This window comes from Bos javanicus, chromosome 21 (genome assembly GCF_032452875.1).
Source record: "Bos javanicus breed banteng chromosome 21, ARS-OSU_banteng_1.0, whole genome shotgun sequence".
Taxonomy (NCBI): Eukaryota; Metazoa; Chordata; class Mammalia; order Artiodactyla; family Bovidae; genus Bos; species Bos javanicus.
In genome coordinates, this window is record NC_083888.1 from 23,867,834 (window position 1) to 23,893,110 (window position 25,277).

General features: G+C 39.7%; 1 protein-coding gene across 8 annotated transcripts in view; it reads right to left on the minus strand.

Moving 5' to 3' along the window:
- The window catches only part of ADAMTSL3 (ADAMTS like 3), a 410,509-nt gene that overhangs the window by 186,324 nt on the left and 198,908 nt on the right, over positions 1 to 25,277 (minus strand). For all 8 annotated transcript variants that reach the window (XM_061394516.1, XM_061394517.1, XM_061394521.1 and 5 more), the window contains one exon: positions 614 to 688. In XM_061394516.1, coding sequence (XP_061250500.1) covers positions 614 to 688 — 75 coding nt within the window. The remainder of the gene's footprint in view (positions 1 to 613; positions 689 to 25,277) is intronic.

The window sequence follows — 25,277 nt, forward strand, 5'->3', positions numbered from 1 at the left end:
TGATGCAGCTCTGCGTTTTAAATTTTGTTTTGCTATTTTTTAATTCCAAACTGTTGAGATCTCCAGAAGACTCTTGAATCTAAGTTCACCCTCCACATAAAAAATAGTTCATTTCACATATAACTTGATTTCCTCTCCTGTGAGGGGATTAATCCCAAACTGGTATACTTCCCAGTAGGACATGAGAACCAAAAACTCAGGGTCATAGATCATTCCCTAGAGATACAGACTATTTCACTGGGCGTGCTCAGTTGTGTCTGACTCTTTTGCGACCCCATGGACTGTAGCCCACCAGGCTCCTCTGTCCATGGGATTTCTCTGGCAAGAATACTAGTGGACTAGGGAGTGGATTGCCATTCCCTTCTCCAGAGGATATTCCTAACCCAAGGATCAAACCCACATCTCCTGAGGCTCCTGCATTGGCAGGCGGATTCTTTACCACTGATCCACCTGGGAAGACCTAGACTATTCAAGGTGATAAGCAAAACCATTAAGATGTTGACCTCTTCATTAATACAAAGAAGTGTGTATATATATATATACATACATACATTTTCTTTACTAAATAAGCTTTCAGAAAAGAAGAAAAGTGTTAAGATTAAATCTTGCTTACAGAGATGTGCAGGTCCTTTCACTGTAATTCTCACACTTCGACTTCCCAGAGGAACAGCAATTACATTTTCTTCCCCTAGGAAAGAACACAAGACAAATGTAATAAAACTTCTGCACTAAAGGCCCATTGAAATAAGCAACTCAATCAAAACTAAGGGCATGTATAAAGTGTTCTTAATTGTATTTCATTTCCATCTTCAGTCAGGAAATCTTCAGAAAACAGCTATTGTGTCTAAGGCATATTAATATATGCACATAATTTCATTTAAATATTGGGTTGGCCAAAACATTCATTTTTTTCTGTAAGATGGCTCTAGTAGTGCTTAGTTGTCTTTAACTTCATTAGAAACAATTTCTTTAGACTGTATTAAGACAGCTGTCATTTAAAAAAATAACTTACAAAACTGGTGAATTTTTGTGTAGCCATGTTAATAATAAAGATGGAAGAAAAAAAGCAACATTTTCAGCATATCATGCTTTATATATTTTATTATTTCAAGAAAGATAAAAACACAACTGAGAAGCAAATAAAGATTTGTGCAGCGTATGGAGAAGGTGCTGTGATTAATTGAATGTGTCAAAAGTGGTTTGTGAAGTTTCATGCTCAAATTTCTAGCTGGACAATGTTCCATGATCCAGTAGATCAGTTAAAGTTGATAGCAATCAAATAGAGTTATTGAGAACAATCTACATTATACCACGAAGAGATAACCAACATACCCAAATATCCAAATCAAGTGCTGAAAATCATTTGCACCAGCTTATTTATGTTAATCATTTTGATGTTTGGGTTCCACATAAGTTAAGCAGAAATAATCTTCTTGACTCTGCATGTGATTCTCTTCTTAAATGTAACAAAAAGTCCCATTTTTAAAAACAAATTGTGACAGGCAATAAATAGGGGATGCTGTACAATAACGTGGAACAGAAGAGATCATGGGGCAAGGGAAAAGAACCCATCAACAACACCAAAGGCCGATCTTCATCCAAACAAGGTGATACTGGGTGATACGGTGGAATGGGAAGGGTGTCCTCTATAATGAGCTTCTTTCAAAAAACCAAATGATTAATTTCAACAAGTAATGCTCCCATTAGACCAATTGAAGACAACACTCGATGAAAAGTGTACTGAATTAGTCAACAGAAAACCCATAATCTTCCATCAGGATAATGTAAGAGTGCATGTTTCTTTGATGACTAAGGCAAAAACTGTTACATCTTGGCTGGGAAGTTCTGACTCATCTGCCATATTCACCAGACACTGCTGCTTCGGATGTCCCTTCAATTTGGTCTTTACGATATTAGCTTCAAGGAAAAATTTTCAATTCCCTGGAAGACTATAAAAAGCACCTAGAACAGTTCTCTGCCCAAAAAGACTAAAAGTTTCGAGAATATGGTATTATGAAGTTGCCTGAAAAATGGAAGAAAGTAGTGGAACAAAATGGTGAATACATTATTCAATAAACTTCCTGGTGAAAATGAGAAATGTTTCTTTTACTTTAAAAAAACTGACGGAATTCTTTGACCAATCTATTTTTTTAAAATATTAAAGAAAAATTTAAATAAATGTACTGATCAACTTGAGTGAGGCCACAAACTATGGCCCTAAGGTCATACTCATTCATTTGAGGTTGCTTGTGCCCTACAATGGAGAAGGCAATGGCACCCCACTCCAGTACTCTTGCCTGGAAAATCCCATGGATGGAGGAGCCTAGTGGGCTGCAGTCCATGGGGTCGCTAAGAGTCAGACACGACTGAGCGACTTCACTTTCACTTTTCACTTTCATGCATTGGAGAAGGAAAGGGCAACCCACTCCAATGTGCTTGCCTGGAGAATCCCAGGGTCGGGGGAGCCTGGTGGGCTGCCGTCTATGGGATCGCACAGAGTCGGACACGACTGAAGCGACTTAGCAGTAGCAGCAGCAGTGCCCTACACAGGCAGAGGTGAGTAACTGTAACAAAGACAATACGGCTCACAGAGAGTAATATACTTACTACATGGTTCTCTGCCAAAAAGTTTTGATAGTACCTGGCCAAGATAATTATTTAATGGAAATCAGGGGCCCCTGGCCCCTGAAAAAAAAAAAACAGATTTTTTTTTCATGCTGTTACACATTCTGAAATTAATTTTCATGACCACATAATAATCCAGGGGTATATGAACTTCTATCCCCCAGTCTCCTATTTGATCATCAAATCTATGATTAATGATATTAGTACATCATCAACAATATGAATTACTTCAAGCAGATGTTGTGTTTTGTTTGTTTAACTTACAGAGAAGAGTTTTTGATAGCCTCTGGGTGAAGTTGTTGAATCAAAGGATGTCACTATGTTTATTGACTTGTTTATAAGTTTTATCAAATAAAAATACTTATTTACTATTAAAATTAGAAAATTCAAAAAGCATTCCAGACAAAACAAAGCTATTTCCAATCCAACTGCCCAGAGATCACTTCTAGCACTGTGATAAATATCCTTTCCTGATTTTATATTTGTTTGTTTTTGACACACATACATGTAAAAAAATGAACACTATTTAAATGCTCACTATTTGGGGAGGAGTTAGATAAACAGTGACACGTCCAGGCTAAGGATCTTTCCAACCCAGGGATTGAGCCTGTGTCTTTTACATCTCCTGCATTGACAGGTGCATTCTTTTTTTTTTTTTTTCTTTTTTTTTTTTTTAAATTTTATTTTATTTTTAAACTTTACATAATTGTATTAGTTTTGCCAAACATCAAAATGAATCCACCACAGGTATACATGTGTTCCCCATCCTGAACCCTCCTCCCTCCTCCCTCCCCATACCATCCCTCTGGGTCGTCCCAGTGCACTAGCCCCAAGCATCCAGTATCGTGCATCGAACCTGGACTGGCAACTCGTTTCTTACATGATATTTTACATGTTACAATGTCATTCTCCCAAATCTTCCCACCCTCTCCCTCTCCCACAGAGTCCATAAGACTGTTCTATACATCAGTGTCTCTTTTGCTGTCTCGTACACAGGGTTATTGTTACCATCTTTCTAAATTCCATATATATGCGTTAGAATACTGTATTTATGTTTTTCCTTCTGGCTTACTTCACTCTGTATAATAGGCTCCAGTTTCATCCACCTCATTAGAACTGATTCAAATGTATTCTTTTTAATGGCTGAGTAATACTCCATTGTGTATATGTACCACAGCTTTCTTATCCATTCATCTGCTGATGGACATCTAGGTTGCTTCCATGTCCTGGCTATTATAAACAGTGCTGCGATGAACATTGGGGTACACGTGTCTCTTTCCCTTCTGGTTTCCTCAGTGTGTATGCCCAGCAGTGGGGTTGCTGGATCATAAGGCAGTTCTATTTCCAGTTTTTTAAGGAATCTCCACACTGTTCTCCATAGTGGCTGTACTAGTTTGCATTCCCACCAACAGTGTAAGAGGGTTCCCTTTTCTCCACACCCTCTCCAGCATTTATTATTTGTAGACTTTTGGATCGCAGCCATTCTGACTGGTGTGAAATGGTACCTCATAGTGGTTTTGATTTGCATTTCTCTGATAATGAGTGATGTTGAGCATCTTTTCATGTGTTTGTTAGCCATCTGTATGTCTTTTTTGGAGAAATGTCTATTTAGTTCTTTGGCCCATTTTTTGATTGGGTCGTTTATTTTTCTGGAGTTCAGCTGTAGGAGTTGCTTGTATATTTTTGAGATTAGTTGTTTGTCGGTTGCTTCATTTGCTATTATTTTCTCCCATTCTGAAGGCTGTCTTTTCACCTTGCTAATAGTTTCCTTTGATGTGCAGAAGCTTTTAAGGTTAATTAGGTCCCATTTGTTTATTTTTGCTTTTATTTCCAATATTCTGGGAGGTGGGTCATAGAGGATCCTGCTGTGATGTATGTCGGAGAGTGTTTTGCCTATGTTCTCCTCTAGGAGTTTTATAGTTTCTGGTCTTACGTTTAGATCTTTAATCCATTTTGAGTTTATTTTTGTGTATGGTGTTAGAAAGTGGTCCAGTTTCATTCTTTTACAAGTGGTTGACCAGATTTCCCAGCACCACTTGTTAAAGAGATTGTCTTTAATCCATTGTATATTCTTGCCTCCTTTGTTGAAGATAAGGTGTCCATATGTGCGTGGATTTATCTCTGGGCTTTCTATTTTATTCCATTGATCAATATTTCTGTCTTTGTGCCAGTACCATACTGTCTTGATAACTGTGGCTTTGTAGTAGAGCCTGAAGTCAGGTAGGTTGATTCCTCCAGTTCCATTCTTCTTTCTCAAGATCGCTTTGGCTATTCGAGGTTTTTTGTATTTCCATACAAATTGTGAAATTATTTGTTCTAGCTCTGTGAAGAATACTGTTGGTAGCTTGATAGGGATTGCATTGAATCTATAAATTGCTTTGGGTAGTATACTCATTTTCACTATATTGATTCTTCCAATCCATGAACATGGTATATTTCTCCATCTATTAGTGTCCTCTTTGATTTCTTTCACCAGTGTTTTATAGTTTTCTATATATAGGTCTTTAGTTTCTTTAGGTAGATATATTCCTAAGTATTTTATTCTTTCTGTTGCAATGGTGAATGGAATTGTTTCCTTAATTTCTCTTTCTGTTTTCTCATTATTAGTGTATAGGAATGCAAGGGATTTCTGTGTGTTGATTTTATATCCTGCAACTTTACTGTAGTCATTGATTATTTCTAGTAATTTTCTGGTGGACTCTTTAGGGTTTTCTATGTAGAGGATCATGTCATCTGCAAACAGTGAGAGTTTTACTTCTTCTTTTCCAATTTGGATTCCTTTTATTTCTTTTTCTGCTCTGATTGCTGTGGCCAAAACTTCCAAAACTATGTTGAATAGTAATGGTGAAAGTGGGCACCCTTGTCTTGTTCCTGACTTTAGAGGAAATGCTTTCAATTTTTCACCATTGAGGATAATGTTTGCAGTGGGTTTGTCATATATAGCTTTTATTATGTTGAGGTATGTTCCTTCTATTCCTGCTTTCTGGAGAGTTTTTATCATAAATGGATGTTGAATTTTGTCAAAGGCTTTCTCTGCATCTATTGAGATAATCATATGGTTTTTATTTTTCAATTTGTTAATGTGGTGTATTACATTGATTGATTTGCGGATATTGAAGAATCCTTGCATCCCTGGGATAAAGCCCACTTGATCATGGTGTATGATCTTTTTAATGTGTTGTTGGATTCTGATTGCTAGAATTTTGTTAAGGATTTTTGCATCTATGTTCATCAGTGATATTGGCCTGTAGTTTTCTTTTTTTGTGGGATCTTTGTCAGGTTTTGGTATTAGGGTGATGGTGGCCTCATAGAATGAGTTTGGAAGTTTACCTTCCTCTGCAATTTTCTGGAAGAGTTTGAGCAGGATAGGTGTTAGCTCTTCTCTAAATTTTTGGTAGAATTCAGCTGTGAAGCCGTCTGGACCGGGGCTTTTGTTTGCTGGAAGATTTTTGATTACAGTTTCAATTTCCATGCTTGTGATGGGTCTGTTAAGATTTTCTAACATAATGATCAAAGGATCAATCCAAGAAGAAGATATAACAATTATAAATATATATGCACCCAACACGGGAGCACCACAGTACGTAAGACAAATGCTAACAAGTATGAAAGGAGAAATTAACAATAACACAATAATAGTGGGAGACTTTAATACCCCACTTACACCTATGGATAGATCAACTAAACAGAAAATTAACAAGGAAACACAAACTTTAAACGATACAATAGACCAGTTAGACCTAATTGATATCTATAGGTCATTTCATCCCAAAACAATGAATTTCACCTTTTTCTCAAGCGCACATGGAACCTTCTCCAGGATAGATCACATGCTGGGCCATAAAGCTAGCCTTGGTAAATTCAAAAAGATAGAAATCATTCCAAGCATTTTTTCTGACCACAATGCAGTAAGATTAGATCTCAATTACAGGAGAAAAACTATTAAAAATTCCAACATATGGAGGTGCATTCTTTACCATTAGCATCACCTAGGAAGCCCTGAAGGAATACTCTACAACTGATAAAAAACACTAGGAGGCCACATTACTTGATGTGGAAAGACTGCTAACATATATACTGATTGATGAAAAAAACAAGTTAATATATGTTTTTACCCAGTGTTAGATAAGTACAATCCTTTGTTTTCCTGGTAGTTGGATCACTTGTGAATGTATCCTCAAGCAGCAAATTGCTTAATTTTGCTTGTTTGGGACCTTGGTTAAAATAGAAAGAAACTACATACGTATGTGTATATTCTTATGTAATTTGCTTTTCTTTGAACAATGCTGTTTATTTGAAATCAAGTCATGTTGGTGAGCCTAACTGTCCTTCATTCACTTTCACAACTGTACACAACATAATAGTTAAATTAAACATCTTTGAATCTCCTTTTCCAGGAAAAAAAAAAAGAAAAGAAAAAAACAAGTTAAAAAATAACTACATGGCCAACTATTTCTTGATTATGATGTCAAAACCATAGGTAACAGATGAAAAACATAAACTGGACTCCATCAAAATTAAACTTTTCCACGTCAAAGGGTACTATCAATAGAGTGAAAAGGCAAGGCATGCAGTGGGAGAAAATATCTGTAAATCATGTACCAAATAAGGGGTTAATATTCAGAACAGATACAGAGTTTCTACAACCCAACAACAATGACAACAAAAATCACCCCAATTCAAAAAGTGGGCAAAGGACTTGAATAGACATTTTTCCAAAAAGGATATGCAAATGTCAATAAGCACAAAGAAACAGGCTCAATGTCACTAATCATTAGGGAAATGCAAATCAAACCCACAAAGAGATATCACTTCACACTCACTGCTGCTGCTAAGTCGCTTCAGTTGTGTCCGACTCTGTGGGACCCCGTAGACGGCAGCCCACCAGGATCCCCTGTCCCTGGGATACTCCAGGTGAGAACACTGGAGTGGGTTGCCATTTCCTTCTCCAATGCATGAAAGTGAAGTCGCTCAGTCTTGTTTGACTCTTTGCGACCCCATGGACTGCAGCCTACCAGGCTCCTCCGTCCATGGGATTTTCCAGGCAAGAGTACTGGAGTGGGGTGCCATTGCCTTCTCTGTCACACTCACTAGGATGGCCATTATTAAAACAAACAAACAGAAAAAATAACAAGTGTTGGTCAGGATGTGAAGATATTAGAACCCTTGTGAACAGCTGATGGAAATATAAAATAATTTTTCAATCACTATGGAAAACAGTTACTCAAAACATTAAATATAGAGTTACAACATGATTCAGCAATTCCACTTCTGGGTACACCCCAAAGAACTGAAATCAGGGACTCATACAGATATTTGCACATGCCATTCACAGCAGCATTATTTCAGCCAAAGATGAAATCAACCTAAGTGTCCATTCACTGATGAGTGGAAAGCTATCACGTGGTAAATATATACAATGGGATATTTTTCAGCCTTAAAAAGTAAGGCAATTCTAGGACTTCTCTGGTGGTCCAGTGGTTAAGAATCTGCCTTACAATGCAGGGGACGCAGATTCAGTCCCTGTTGGGGGAACTAAGATTCCACATGCCTCAAGTCAACTAAGTCAGCACACTGCAACTACCGAGTCCATGTGCTCTAAGGTTGGTGTGCTACAAGAGAAACCCACATACCACATACTGCAACTAGAGAAAGCCCGCATGCTGCAACAAAGGTCTGGGGTGGCCAAAATGAAAAAAAAATTTTTTTAAGTATTTTTTTAAAAAGTAAGACAATTCTGACACATGCTATGACACACAGATAAACCACAAAGATGCTATGCTAAGTGAAATACGCCAGTCACAAAAGGATATGTATGATTCCATTTATATGAGGTATGTTAAGTTCATAGAGACAGAAAGTAGGATGGTTTTTGGCAGGGGATGGGGTAAGACATATTATCACAATCTATCTCTAGAACTTTTCTCATTTTGCAAAACTGAAAGTCTGAGCCCACCAAATAATAACTCTCCATTCTCTCTCATCAAACCATTGACAGTGGTTTCCTCTCAGGAAAGAAAAGAATTCTGGGAGTGCCTGAATGGAAACGTAGTTCTATATTTTTTGTTTTCTGTAATAAAAATACACCAATGAGTTACTTTTAAAATTAATTTTTTTAAAAGCTAAAAATATTATTTACAGAGGAAAAAAAGAAAATAAAGGACCAGGGCCAAAATATTTTGCTGGATAAGTTTTGCAAAACCTTAAGCAAACAAGCAGGTTGCAGATAATAGGAAACTGAAAGCTTCCCAGTTGGTGAATACCAGCTAAAATAACTGATACCCAAACCAAACACAGAGATCACATAAATAAATATGTAAATTAAAACTTAATTATCACTATGGATGTAAAAATAATAAATACAACAAGGCAAATTTCAGAACTCTATCCTAAGGATCACACATTATGACTAAATACAGTATATTATAAAAATGAATGATCGATTCAACATCAGAAAAAGTACTAATATAATTAGCTATATTAACAAATCAAGTGAGTTAAATATTATGAACATTTTAATGAATATAAAAAGGTATCTGATGAAATTCAGCATGCATTACAATAAGATTCCTTTTAAAACCAAGGACAGAAAGAAACACCCTCAGTTTAATAAAGAATCAGAAGCCATGAGCAGATTTAATGGTGAAATATTAGAATTATTTCCACCATGGTTAGGAACACAACAAAAATTATTATCATTTTCCCCCTACACTCTTATCTTTGTCAGTGTAAGTAGAAAATAAATTAGAGGAATATATATTGGAAATAAAAAAAATTAAAACCTTGGTTGTAGATAATATAACTACTTAAAATTCAAGAAGAAAAAAGTTACTAGAGACCAACATTCCTAATGAATATAGATGCAACAAGTCTCAATAAAATACTGGCAAACCAACTTCAGCAGCACTTTAAAATGATCATACACCATGATCAAGTGGGCTTTACTCCTGGGATGTAAGGAGATGGGACAGTTCATCAAATATGAATCAATCAATATAATACATCACGTTAATAGAATAAAAGAAAAATCCTATTATCATCTCAATACAGAAAAACCATTTGACAAAATTCAATAATGATAAGAATAAGAACTCAACAAATTAGGCATAGAAAGAACATATCTCAAAATAACAAAGTGTGTATATGACATACCCACAGCCAACATCATACATAATGTGCTTTTTATGCTTTGTTCTGTATTTTCCAATTTTATATAATAAAAATGTATTTTTTCTTACAATGTTATTTTTTTTTAATTATTTAGGAAATTTTCCAGTGCCTTCAGATTTTATGATGGCATCTCCAGTAATAGAGAGTGACAAGGATCTCCAAATGGAGTCAGAAGAATAACAATTCTTAATAAGCTGAGGCTGGTTTCATATATGATATTATACATGTTTCAATGCCATTCTCCCAAATCATCCCAGCCTCTCCCTCTCCCACATAGTCCAAAAGACTGTTCTATACATCTGTGTCTCTTTTGCTGATGGTATGGGGAGGGAGGGGGGGTGGTTCAAGATGGGGAACATGTGTATACCTGTGGTGGATTCATGATGATGTATGGCAAAACCATAACAATATTGTAAAGTAACTAACCTCCAATTAAAATAAATAAATTTATATTAAAAAAAAATAAGCTGAGGCTGGCCAAAATCCAAAGGACAATAACCAAAAACCTGTATACTTCATTGTGTCATTATTTAAGGTAAAAGAGTCAATAATATTTTGTTGATGAATACACAGTACAGACAATTTAATTTTTTATTTGCTGACTTCCGTGAGAAATATCTCTATTTTAAAATGATAAAAATAAGGAAATCATAAAATAAGCTCTAAATAGGTCCACAGATACATGGTCTTCATTTTTCTTTCTTCTATACTTTCAAAGTTCTTTGCAATGAAAAGGGCTTGGAAGCAAAGATTCCCCAGTGACAGTAAGTATTGCCTATGTCTTGGGCTCGAAATACCATTCCCCAATAAAAAGAATCAAGACTTCATGGAAAAAAAAAAAAAAAAAAACACAACAGGCAATTCTAGGTCTGGAGAAGGAAAAAAAATTCAAAGTGAGCCTAGAACACCCTGTTGTTATTTCAGAACGCAAAGCAGTGTTTAAAGTCCAAAGGAATTATGTCAAAAGGGTTCAGCTTGAACTGCTCCCACTGGCCACATTTTGGACAATATGCAGCCCAGATGAATAGTGTCTATAATATGACAAAACATTTAAAAACAAAAAATCTCTGAATTCAGAGTGAGAAAGGAAAAACAAAAAAGACTGGGGAGCTTCTTTACAGAAGAATATCAGAAAGTAAATACAGAGGTAAGGAAAGAATTAGAAAATTGCCATGTGCAACCAAACCCCAGAATAAGCACTATTTCAAGCAAGGGTCAACAATAGATGCTAAACCCCATGTGAGAAACTGTTGCAAAACAGAATATTTAACACCTTGAGATAACATTCTGTAGGTTTCTTACAAGGAAACATGGATCTGCATAAGATAGTGATCTGTTTCCCCACCTTAGACCACTGATCAAACTCAACACTGCTATGTCACAGACTTCCTGATGTGATGCAACATAAAGCACTTTGTACCATCGTTGATGTGCTCCTACCTGAACAGATGTTCAGTCCAGTTCCAATCAAGCCTTGGACCTCACTGCTCTGTTTATAGGAAATATTGAGAGAGATCCACAAATAAAGTGGCAATCAGATAAACCCAGAAGATGGGAAATTCTATAAGACAAACGGGATGAACACTTTACAAAGTCAATATTATGAAAAAATAAATGGTCTAAATAAGAGACACATCTGTTGAGAAGGAATGTTATGGAGGCTTTTTAACAGAATAGCTACACTGGCCAGGGCTTCCTTGGTGGCTCAGCAGTAAAGAATCCACCTGCCAATGCAGAAGGCCCGGGTTTGATCTCTGGGTCAGGAAGAACCCCTGGAGAAGGAAATGTCAACCCACTCCAGTACTCTTCTTTGAGAAAATCCCATAGCCAGAAGAGCCTGGCAGGCTATAGTCCATGGGGTTGTAAAGAGTCAAACATGACTGAGTGACTAAACAATAACAACATCAAGAGAGACATCTATGTAACGAAAATTGTTTTGAAAATAATAAATAAGAAATCTTTGCTAAGAAATCCTCTTCGGGGAGATCAACTGGGCTAAGTAACTCTCTTAGAAAATCTTTGTGAACTTAGACTGTGGTGTCTTTGAAGAGCATTTATCCTGTATATGTATGTGTGTGTGTGTGTGTGTACACATTCCAACTGCCATTCATTGACCATTAAACACTCAAGTGAAACCTCTCAGACTAGAAACCCTGGCACTTTATTTCAGTCAGATGGTTCACACTTGGGGGAAATACATGGCTGTGTAGAGGGAAGTGAACCCCCAGTTGCTTACAATACTACCTTGTCGGGAAACGCACATTGCAGGGCAGCTGGGCAAGGCTGGGAAGGCAGCAATCTGTAAGAGTCCTCACCTAAGGATTTAACATCCTTAGATTACAGAAAACTTATCTCCACTGTACAGTTTTAAATGCCATCTCTCCTAAACTGCAATTCCCGTCTGTTTCTGTAGCTTTCCATAGTATATTAATATTTGATACATCTCATGTCCTTGTGGTACTTTTACAGAGCAGCACCTCCCAGAATTACCTTGAGAACTTATTAAAACACAGATTCCTGTTCCTCCCACAGAAATCCTGTCCCACCAGCTTACGGTGGAGCCCAAAAATGTGTCCATCCAGCAGCCTCTGTGTGATGCTGCTATGGAGCATCTGTGAGCTGTGTTTCCGACAGCAGTGAACCAGGGTAGAGTGAGGGAAAACTCCAGGGCTTTAGGACAGGACGCAGGGTGGTTCTACAGTCACAACTTTTCAGGATTTCTCCACCATTCTGCAGAAAAGCACAATTCTAGCTCTGACCAGAAATAGAGAGAGAACCCTGATGAGGAAGAGAATTTTAAAGAGGGAGGGGCCAGCAGCACTAAATGCGCTTCCACTGGGGGCTTCAAGTGCCTTTTGGATGAAGCAGTAAAAACCTTGCTAATGGGATTCATAAAGACAGTATCAACTGGGCAGTAAGCACAGGAGGCTGCCACCTGAGGAATAAATTGACAAAAAAGGAGACACAGGAAATGTAAACAGTTTTTCCAAAAGTTGTCAATAAAGCTAAGTGAAAGATTAGGGTGGCAGCTGGAGATGTGGAGAGTTTAAAAGATCTATATACACATACACATATATTACATATATAATTATGTAAAATACATATGTTGTTGAGTTGCTAAGTCATGTCCAACTCTTTTACCACCCCATGGGCTGTAGCCTGTCAGGCTCCTCTGTCCATGGGATTTCCCAGGCAAGAATACTGGAGTGGGTTGCCATTTCCTTTCCCAGGGGATTTTCCCAACCTAGGAGTTGTACCTGCATCTCCTGCATTGGCAGATGGATTCTTTACTGTTGAGCCACCAGGGAAGATATATATATCTTATCCATACACACATATATATACACACACATATACACACACACATATAATTTGCAAATTATATTTCCATTTAAGATGGAAGAGATCTGGTCACATTTAACCCTGATGGGAAAAGGAGACAGAGAAAGAGGATAAAGGAGACAGACAATAGGTGGGGTGAAATCTCTGAGGAAGCAGAGGGGGCTGGGATCCAGGACGCAGATGGAGGGATTAATTAGCCTTGGAAAGGAAGCCGGACACTTGTTCCTCTGTAATGGGAGGGACCAAAGAATGGACGGGCGCAGCTGCAGGGTGAGGTCTCTACTAACGGTTTCTGTTTTACCGAGTTTGGGGTTTTTTTACAATCTTCTTTGGAGTCTAGCACAGAATCAGTTTTTGTAAATGGTCCATAAATGTTTGAAAAGACAGTATGTTCCCTCAAAATGCAATGCTCAATAATACCTGTTAATGTAACATGACTTAGTTCCTATTAAGAGTGTTCAAGTCTTCATAACAGTTTTATTTGCTTCAATTTCTTCTTACAGACCTATAGGGCTATTGTTTTCTTTGTACATTTTTTAATATTTATTTTTGGGGCTTTCCAGGTGGTGCTGGTGGTAAAGAAAATATCTGCCAAGCAGGAGACATGGGTTCCATCCGTGGGTTGGGAAGATACCCTAGAGAAGGAAACACCTACCCACTCCAGTATTCTTGCCTGGCAAATCCCATGGACAGAGAAGCCTGGTGAGCTACAGTCCATGGGGTCACAAAAGAGTCAGATCTTAGTGACTGAGCATGCATGCATGCAAGATTCTACTAGCTTTGATATTAACACTGCTAACATGCTTTCTCGTCTCCCTTGTTACACTGGGATACTTAAACCCCAGACAAATGGCCTCCAGGTAAATCCCCCTCAGGTTGGAGCTAACAGGAGTAAGCTGTATCTTGTGTTTCAGGACAGGTGAAGTAGACACCACTTAAAACCTCCTCTCACAAGTTTGCTTATGAGGCCACCAATCAGGTCTTATTTTGGGGCCTCTTTAAAATATTATACTCTCTAATGGTATAGAATCCAATGGTTGAGAACATAGCAGACGGCAGAAGGTTTCTTCTCTACCCCATATAAACAATGTTCATAACAGTAGGTCCACGACTGGGAAATCTAGATTTGGTGGTGGTGTTGGGAACTGGTTCCTGTTGAACACCTTCATTGTTTGGAACTACTTCAAAACATTTCCATTGAAATTTGCGGTAAGAGATCCTTGATACTGCTACTCACTATGTCATCTTCCAGGGCTTCTTCTCAACACACTCTGCATTTTTTTTTTTTTTTTTTATTCTACAAACTACTGGGAGAGGAAATATGGAATCATGGCTAAGATCACAGACCACAGAGTCAGGCAACCTGGGCTGGAATGCCAGCTTCACCTCTTACAACCACTGTGTGACTTTGGGCAAGTTTCCTACCTTCTCTGTGCCTCAGTTACATGTGTAAAATGAGGATAATAATACTTGTTTCAAGGAGTTGTTGAGAGGATTTGATAACATAATACATCCAAAGGATGTAGAAGAAAACTTAACCAGCAGTCGGGCTGGGTAAGCGCAAGTTATTAAAACCAGGCTGAACACATACGATGCCCCCAGGCACGATCCTGAGTAACTTGACAAAACTGCCTCCTTTGTTCTAATAAAAAGCCATTCCTACAATTAAGAAAACTGAACTTTTGTAAGTTTAAGTGACTTGTCCAAGATCACAGACTTCCCAAGCAGCAGGGCTGGGGTCAGAACCAAATACTGCACTCTTAACCCTTCTACTGTTGAGACCCAGTTGTCACTGTATAAACTCCCACTCTCCCATCACAAGTACATTCATTACACTTTGATTTTACAGGCTTCACTTCTTTGATTTTGCAATCACTGGGCTGACCCAAGGATCTATTAAGTTTGCTTCCACTGACTTCCCTCCTACACATAAACGCTCAAATCCAGCTGTTCCATCATATTTTTTCTATGTCTCATTTCCTGCCGCAGAGATCACCGCTTTGCTAAGTAGCAAAATGTATAGGAAATAAACTGTCCACACAATATTAACTAATCAATAAACATCAGTTTCAGCCCAGAAGGACTGCAATTTATACCAGATCATTTATTTGCACTATAAAGTCAAATTAGAACTGCACCCACCTAAATATATACATTCCAACATAACACAAGAAAAGAGATGAACTCTTCTATTACCCTCACTTTGACAATCTCATTTCCACTTTACCATTTCTGGTTTTTTATTTTTTTTTAAATTTGGTTGGGTATTTTGCTGAACAAAACTTTCGGTCATGTATATTTCATGTTATTTTTTGACCTTGCATTTTTAATTATTCTGCTCTTTCAGGCTCAAACACACACACACACACACACACACACACACACACCACCCTCCATCTTCTCTCCATTCCCAAAGAATAGAGGAGCTTTTTTTTAAAGCTTTTAAAGAAGAAAAGTATCAAATAAATGTTAATGCTATTAATAATTCTATGAAAAAACTGAAAATAATACTTATCTTCCTTTAAAATGAGATAACGAGTGTGAAAGCATTTTGTAAATTGAGAAACAAACACAAAAATGGTATTTATTAATACTTTTACACACATATAACCACTTGGCATCATTTAACCTAAAACAACATTGTATAGAACAGGGGTTGACAGCTTTCCAAATTAGGGTAGTCAAGTTTTGTTCTGTCTCGTTTTTACTTCTTGGTCTTGCACCATGGTATGTGGGATCTTCGTCTCCTGACCAGGGATAGAACCTGCACTTCCTGCATCAGAAGCAGAGTCCTAACCACTGGACTACCAGGGAAGTCCGTGGATAGTCAAGTTTGATTTAATTTGTCTGTGCCTTTGTTGGTGTGCTGGAGGACTGGGAGACTAGGACTCTTTCGAAGAGAAAGCCAGCGTGTGGCTACATGGATTCTGAAAATGCAAGGCTGATCGTACACTTCCTTTTGACACAGAGGTGGGACAAATGACATGTGCCAAGGAACAAAGTTGGGCAAAATAAAAATCAGAAATTAACAACCATCCTTTAAAAGCAGACAGGGGACTCGGCAGGGATTGGATTCGGTGAGAGAAACTGCTGCAAGCTGAAACCCAATTTCTACACCTCTGCTGTAATTACACCCCTGCCCTGAGCTGCTCATGTGCTACATCATTTATGGTGTTTATTGCTGCATCTGCAAATGAGTGTCCTTAGCTATCAGCCTTGGTATCTATGTAGAAACATCTGCTCCCAATCTGGAGGTATAGATCTTTAATGGCTTAAAATGCCTTTACCCCAGAAGAATATGTAACAGGCAGAGTGTTTAACAGTACATGTTACTGTGCTGGTTTCCAGGACTAGTTTTGAATAGCAAGTGCCAGAGGGAGCTGTGGCCTTCCCTGGTGGCTCAGCAGTAAAGAACCTGCCTGCCAATGCAGGAGACACGGGTTTGATCCCTGGGTTGGGAAGATCCTCTGGAGGAGGAAATGGCAACCCACTCCAGTATCCTTGCCTGGAAAATCCCATGGACAGAGGAGCCTGGTGGGCTACAGTCCATGGGGTCTCAAAAGAGTCAAACACAACTTAGCTACTAAACAAGAGAGGGTTCTACTTTACATACAGCACCTGACAACATTGTTCTGTCCGATGTTTCCCAGAATCAGAGTATAACCCTTCTTCTCTGCCCTTTACTCTGCAGCTAAGAAATCCAGAGCCTGGTAAGGACTAAATAGTCAACTTGCCTCTGACTCTGTAATGGGATACCCCCAAATATGCCATTTTGGTATACCAGTTATTGGCATACAGCTGGCGGCAGCTGTGCTTCGCTGGACCAGCCTTGAGGAGAAACCCCAGTAAGATGGTAGGCGCTGGAGCAACTGTGAGGAGATACCCCACATCTAAGGACAAAGGAGAAGTCCCAGCAAGATGGTAGGAGAGGCAAATTCATGTTTAGAATCAAATCCCATTCCCGCCAGAGATGCTAAGAGGGCTCAAACAAACCTTGTGCGCACCAGGACCCGGGGACTCCACAGAGACTGAGATAGAACTGTGTCTGAGCATCTTCCATGGAGGTACAGGTCAGCAGTGGACTGCCACAGGGACAGGGGCTCTAGGTGCAGCAGACTTGGGTATGGCATAAACCCTCTTGGAGGAGGTCGCCTTTAACCCCACCACAGAGCTGCGAGGACTTACACAGGAATTAAAAAAGACTCTTGGAGGGCTCAAACAGTACCTTGTGCACCCAGACCCAGGAGAAGGGAGCAGTGACCCCACGAGAGACTGACCCAGACTTGCCTGTGAGTGCACAAGAAGTCTCCATCGGAGGCGTGAGTTGGTGGTAGCCTGCTGCAGGGTTGGGGGCACTGAGTGTAGCAGTACATGCATGGGACCTTCTGAAGGAGGTCACCATTATCTTCATTACCTCCACCATAGTTTGGCCCAGGTAAACAGCAGGGAGGGAACACAGCTCCACCCATCAAGAAAAATTGGATTACAGATTTACTGAGCATGGCCCCGCCCATCAGAACAAAACCCTTTCCCTCTCAGTCAGTCTGTCCCATCAGGAAGCTTCCATAAGCCTCTTATTCTTCTCCATCAGAGGGCAGACAGGCTGAAAACCGCAATCACAGAAAACTAACCAATCTAATCACATGGACCACAGCCTTGTCTAGCTCAATGAAACTATGAGCCATGCCATGTAGGGCCACCCAAGACAGGTGGGTCATGGTGGAGAGTTCTGACAAAACATGGTCCACTGGAGAAGGGAATGGCAAACCACTTCAGTATTCTTGCCTTGAGAACCCCATGAACAGTATGAAAAGGCAAAAAGATAGGACACTTAAAGATGAACTCCCCAGGTAGGTAGATGTCCAATATGCTACTGGAGACCAGTGGAGAAATAACTCCAGAAAGAATGAAGAGACAGAGCCAAAGCAAAAACAACACCCAGTTGTGGATGGGACTGGTGATGGAAGCAAGGTCTGATGGTATAAAGAGCAATATTGCATAGAAACCTGGATTATTAGGTCCACGAATCAAGGCAAGTTGGAAGTGGGCAAACAGGAGATGGCAAGAGTGAATGTTGACATTCTAGGAATCAGCGAACTAAAACGGACTGGAATGGGTGAATTTAACTCAGATGACCATTATATTTACTACGGTGGACAAGAATCCCTTAGAAGGAATGGAGTAGCCATCATAGTCAACAAAAGAGTCCAAAATTCAGTACCTTGATGCAAACTCAAAAACGACAGAATGATTTCTGTTTGTTTCCAAGGCAAACCATTCAAAATCACAGGAATCCAAGTCCTGTGATTGCCCTGACTAGTAATGCTGAAGAAGCTGTAATGCCCTGACCAGGCTGCTGAAGAATGCTGAAGAAACTGAAGTTGAACAGTTCTATGAAGACCTACAAGACCTTTTAGAACTAACTCCCAAAAAAGATGTCCTTTTCATCATAGGGGCCTGGAATGCAAAAGTAGGAAGTCAAGAAACACCCAGAATAACAGTTAAATTTGGCCTTGGAGTACAGACTGAAGCAAGGCAAAGGCTAATAGAGTTTTGCCAAGAGAAAGCACTGGTCATAGCAAACACCATCTTCCAACAACACAAGAGAAGACTCTACACATGGCCATCACCAGATGGCCAACACTGAAATCAGATTGATTATATTCTTTGCAGCCAAAGATGGAGAAGCTGTATACAGTCAGCTTCTGTATACAGATGGGGAGCTGACTGTGGCTCAGATCATGAACTCCTTATTGCCAAATTCAGACTTAATGAAAGTAGGGAAAACCACTAGACAATTCAGGTATGACCTAAATCAAATCCCTTATGATTATACAGTGGAAGTGAGAAATAGATTTAAGGGACTAGATCTGATAGACAGAGTGCCTGATGAACTATGGACGGAGGTTCATGACATTGTACAGGAGACAAGGATCAAGACCATCCCCAAGAAAATGAAATGCAAAAAAGCAAAATGGCTATCTGAGGAGGCCTTACAAATAGCTGTGAAAAGAGAAGTGAAAAGCAAAGAAGAAAAGGAAAGATATTCCCCTTCGAACGCAGAGTTCCAAAGAATAGCAAGGAGAGATAAGAAAGCCTTCCTCAGCAATCAATGCAAAGAAACAGAGGAAAACAATAGAATGGGAAAGACTAGAGATCTCTTCAAGAAAATTAGAGATACCAAGGGAACATTTCATGCAAAGATGGGCTCAATAAAGGACAGAAATGGTATGAACCTAACAGAAGCAGAAGATATTAAGAGGTGGCAAGAATACACAGAGGAACTGTATAAAAGGGATCTTCATGATCCAGATAATCACGATGATATGATCACTCACTTAGAGCCAGACATCCTGGAATGTGAAGTCAAGTGGGCCTTAGGAAGCATCACTACAAACAAAGCTAGTGGAGGTGATGGAATTCCAGTTGAGCTATTTCAAATCCTAAAAGATGATGCTGTGAAAGTGCTACACTCAATATGTCAGCAAATTTGGAAAACTCAGCAGTGGTCACAGGACTGGAAAAGGTCACTTTTCATTCCAATCCCAAAGAAAGGCAAGGCCAAAGAATGCTCAAACTACCACACAATTGCACTCATTTCACACACTAGTAATGCTCAAAATTCTCCAAGCCAGGCTTTAGCAATACATGAACCGTGAACTTCCAGATGTTCAAGTTGGTTTTAGAAAAGACAGAGGAAGCAGAGATCAAATTGCCAACATCTGCTGGATCATCAAAAAAGCAAGAGAGTTCCAGAAAAACATCTATTTCTGCTTTATTGACTATGCCAAAGCCTTTGACTGTGTGGATCACAAAAAAACTGGAAAATTCTGAAAGAAATAGGAATACCAGACCACCTGACCTGCCTCCTGAGAAATCTGTATGCAGATCAGGAAGTAACAGCTAGAAATGGACATAGAACAACAGACTGGTTCCAGATAGGAAAAGGAGTATGTCATATTGTCACCCTGCTTATTTAACTTATATGCAGAGTACATCATGAGAAATGCTGGGCTGGATGAAGCACAAGCTGGAATCAAGATTGCCAACCAGGAGAAATATCAATAACCTCAGATATGCAGATGACACCACCCTTATGGCAGAAAGTGAAGAAGAACTAAAGAGCCTCTTGATGAAAGTGAAAAGAGAGAGTGAAAAAATTGGCTTAAAGCTCAACATTCAGAAAACTAAGATCGTGTCATCCAGTCCCATCACTTCATGGCAAATAGATGGAGAAACAGTGAAACAGTGGCAGACTTTATTATGGGGGGCTCCAAAATCACTGCAGATGGTGACTGAAGCCATGAAATTAAAAGATGCCTGCTCCCTGGAAGGAAAGTTATGACCAGCCTAGACAGCATATTAAAAAGCAGAGACATTACTTTGCCAACAAAGGTCTGTCTAGTTAAGGCTATGGTTTTTCCAGTAGTCACGTATGGATGTGAGAGTTGGACTATAAAGAAAGCTGAGCACTGAAGAATTGATGTTTTTGAACTGTGTTGTTGGAGAAGACTCTTGAGAGTCCCTTGGACTGCAACGAGATCCAACCAGTCCATCCTAAAGGAGATCAGTCCTGAGTGTTCATTGGAAGGACTGATGTCGAAGCTGAAACTCCAATACTTTGGCCACCTGATGTGAAGAACTGACTCGTTGGAAAAGACCCTGATGCTGAGAAAGATTGATGGAGGGAGAAGAAAGGGATGACAGAGGATGAGATGGTTGGATAGCATCACAGACTCAATGGAGATGAGTTAGTGATGGACAGGGAGGCCTGGCATGCTGCAGTCCATGGGGTCGCAGAGAGTCAGACACGACTGAGTAACTGAACTCAACTGAACTGATTATTTTGAATTAAAGGTACTAAGAAACATCCAGTGCAAGGACACTGTGTCCCTCCACTGGATGAAAGCAGGAGATAAAGCTTCCAGGGGAAGGTACCTCCCTGTACTGAGGGTAGAAGGCATCCTTATCACCAAAGACAGGGAATTTCGAGTTGAGAAGCCCATGTAAACCAATATAAACATGTAAAATTTCCTGAGCTCTTTAGGAAGACAAGCCATCTCTGTGGAAACTTTTCATTAGAGCTTTGGAAACTTCTTCCTATGAGATCCTAGGACTAACTTCTCTGACCTGCATTCCACCTCAAGGTCTGTGCTTTTTAAAATAAGGAATAAAGTACAAATATATTTAATAGATTTTCAGAACTAAAAGATGTCTTAGACATGATTTGTGCTAACACATTCAGGACACAGATGAAAAGGTCCAAGTTCCTGTGATCTTGCCTAAGATCACAGACAGTGGCCAAGAAGAGGTTATTACCCTAGTCCAAAAATTCTAGTCCCAAAATTCTGTTGCACTATATTTAGTCTCACCGAAAACATAACGGGAAGCAGAGCTATTTCCAGTGAAGAACCTGTATTCATTCATGCAACATTTATTGAGCTCCTCTGATGTGCCCGGTACCCTACAAGCTCCAGGAATAAAATGATGAAAATGATAGACACAGAGTCCACTTTTGCAACATATGACCAGCAGGAGAGATGAATTAAGCAAACAAATACAGCTCTCTCTTGAACAACACAGGGGTAAATGGCCCTGACCCTACATGCAGTTGAAAATCTGGGTATAATTTATAGTTATCTCTCTGTATCTGTATCTAAGTTTCCACATCCGGGGATTCACCCAGCTGAGGATCATGTCGGTACTGTAGTATGTACTATTGACAAAAATTTGCATATAAGTGAACCTGTGCAGTTCAAACCCATGTTACTTAAGAGTCAACTGTAAATCAAATAATTACCTCTTGCAATAAAGGCTAAGAAGGAAATAGAAAACAGAAGGGCTGACTTTAGGCAGATTGGTCAAGGAAAATATCTCTGAGGAGGTGATGCTTAAGCTCAAGGTTGAGAAAGAGACAGCCAAGTTAAGAGCTAGGAGAAGTGTGTTCTAGGCTCAGGGATTGGTCAGTACAAAAGCTATGGAGGAAAAGGTCCCTGGGAAGTCAAAAATCTTCCAGAAAATCGAGATTACTACAGACTAGTGAATGAAGGCAAGACAGCACACATGACATGACATAAAAGCCAAATACATAAGACTTTGAAAGTCATGAGAAGTGGTATGGATTTTAAAATAAGTGTAAATAAAAGGCAATTTACAAAGAGGTATTAAGCCAGGAATTCCTGGCCAGTGTGGCTACTCTGTGAAAAACAGACTCCATAACATTCCTTCTTAACAGAACCTACATGTCATTGTCCTCTTGTTTTTCTTTGCAGAGGAGATAGAAGATGCACAAAAAAACATGTGGAAGAGCAAGGCGAGGGTGAAAGCAAGGGCCCTACATTTTCAATCTTGGGATCTCCTTCCATGCCATGCTCTCTCTTGTGAATTAAATATCCCATGAAAATGAATGGAGTCTGGGAATTCCCTGGTGGTCCAGTGATTAAGAATCTGCCTGCCAATGCAGGGGGCAAGGATTCTATTCCTGGTTGGGGAACTAAGATCCCCACAAGCTGTGCAGTGGGGCCAAGAATATTTTTTTAATGTAAAAAATTAAATGAACAGGGTGCTTGGTTTGAATATTCTTTTGCCAGACACAGTTCTGGCATACAGCACTATCAATCAGAATCTCACCCTACAAAGATGAAGACAGGGAGGCAGAAAGAGATGAGATAAAAAGGCAGGAGGAAGGGAGAGCAATCTGTTTACCACCTCAGCAAGCCTGTTATAGTCAATAACAGTCTTCTCTGTCATGGAATAAGTTAAGTGTACAGATGGTTTTTGGAAATAACAGTCAAAACAGAAACAAAGAGCATATGAAGAGAAAAAAAAAAGTGTATGAAGAGAAAACATTATAAGAACTGCCCTGTGAGGCAGCCCCACAGTCCACCTAGCCCAGGATTCTGTATTTTCTAGGAGACCCGAGGATGGTTGGTAAGAAGGTGTGGGGTTCCAGGTCAGCCTCAGGTGTCACTGCATCAATAAGCTTAGCTGTCACCAAGGAAAAATGTACAGTTGATCCTTGGACAATGCAGGGGGTAGGGATGGCGGCAGTTAGGAGCAACAACCCCCTCCAGTCAACAATCCAAGCATAGCATAGAGACTTTTCAGAGTGGTTAAGACTGCACTCTCAACTCAGGGGGCTGGGTCAATCCCTGGTTGGGGAACTAAGATCCCAAATGCCAGGCATCGCAGCCAAAAAAACCCCACAAAATCTGAGTATAACTGATAGTCAGCTCTCTATATACACTTTCTCTGTTATCTGTGGTTCCACGTGGGTGGGTCCAACCAACTACAGGTCATTTATTCATGTAGTATTTACTGCTGAAGAAAATGGAAAACCATGCAGTTCAAACCTGTGTTGTTCAAGGGTCAACTCTACAAACAGATCAGACAAGGTGAGCTTATTTGTTTATTTGTCTCAGGGGTGCATGGTCCTTCTATGGACAAGGTCAAAACAATGGCAAAATCTGGAAATACGAGTCCCCCAGTACCAAATCCAAATGCTCCAATCAGGGGTGTATGCTTTTTTGTTGCTGTTTTTAGACTCTTCTCTCCTTAAAAAGCTGAGTGGCCTCCAGCTCTCTGTTCCAACAGCCAAAGCTATGGATGCCAGTTGTGAGTTCAGCCTCTCTCCTCCCTCCGAACAGGAAATGTGCATGTTGTATGTGGATTAATTTCTGATATTTCTCACAGCGAAGGTTTTGGCTCCAGGCTCTTCCACCTTGAATCTGCCTCCCTGCAGGATGGAAACAGGGCCCAAGAGCAGCCTCATGCACTTTCTTGCTAGCAGGACTGTGCCAACAGCATCTCCCTGCCCTGGCCTCCTTCAGCGTGAGACTTGGGGAAGATAGGAATGACGGCTTGGCAAGGTGAGGCCCAAGGAGCCTGGTGGACTCTGCAGGCCTGGGGATGCACACTCAGGGAGAGACGTGGCTTCATTTCCCACATTTTTTTTACACAAAGCATCATTATAGGGAAGTGCTTCCATATGGCCCATGGAAAATCTCAGCCAAAAACAGCTTCAGTTGGCCAGATTCAGAGCAGTAACAGACATGAAGGGGCCATAATGAAAAGCAAGGATGAGAAGCACCAGGTTTTCACACAGGCAGGCAGGCATCTTTGCTAACTTTAGCCTCAGCCCTAGAGCAGGCAGACAGAGCTTGGACTTGCCAGCAGCATGCCCCCAGCTCTACTAGCTCCCTTTAGAGATCTGTCTCTGAGATCCAGCTGCTCTTCCTTTGCAGAAATTATTCAAAAGTATTAAATGTTTTAAACCTTTTTCTCTAGTCACTAAGCACCCTTCTGCCACAATTATTCCTAAAGCTTGCACGGATATTTTGTTGTACTGAAATTGTTTTTTCTACTGTTAATCCCTTTGCCAATGCTTTGCCCTAAAGAAGAAGGAAGTGATGTAGAGATCATAGCTTCCAATGAAGAAAAGGATGGCTGGAGAGTAGGGTCATCTCCCTTTATCCTTCAGCCAATGTTAACTACATGTCAGACACTTTTTCCTACATAGTTTAATTTGATCCTCACAATGACCCTAAGAGCTGACTGAGTATAATTATTATCCCCATGGGTGAATCTGTTTGAGAGTCTTCTCTCAAGCAGCTGATTCTACCTCCTAATGAACAGAGTGTAAAAAGAAGAAGAAAAAACTGTTCTGGAACACAGTTAATTTCTCACCATGTTCTCCAAGGGCACCTAGAGTCACTCAGTTCTTAACATGGTGTGATTGTGTACCCACTCCTTTAGTCCTGGGAAAATCCTTCCCTCCATTCATTCTCTCATCTTCTATTTACTTCTAAACCCACTGCAATCATGCTTTGGTTTTAGCCAGAAATCATTGAAACCACTCTTGCTAAGGTCACAGATTTGGCTTCAAATTGCCAATGAGAAAATTTTGGACTTTTATTCCAGTTGACCTCGAAACAGCATTTCACATGGTCGACTATTACCTCCTTTTTTGGAATTACTTATTCCTTCAGCTCCCATACTGCTTCTGCTGAGTTCTGAGTTTACCTACTCTTCTCATTATCTTTTCACTTGAATCCCCTCACACTTTTTCCCTCGCTAAATTCTCATGCCTTCCTAATATATTGTATTTACTCTCTTTGGATAAACTCAGTTAATTTATAACT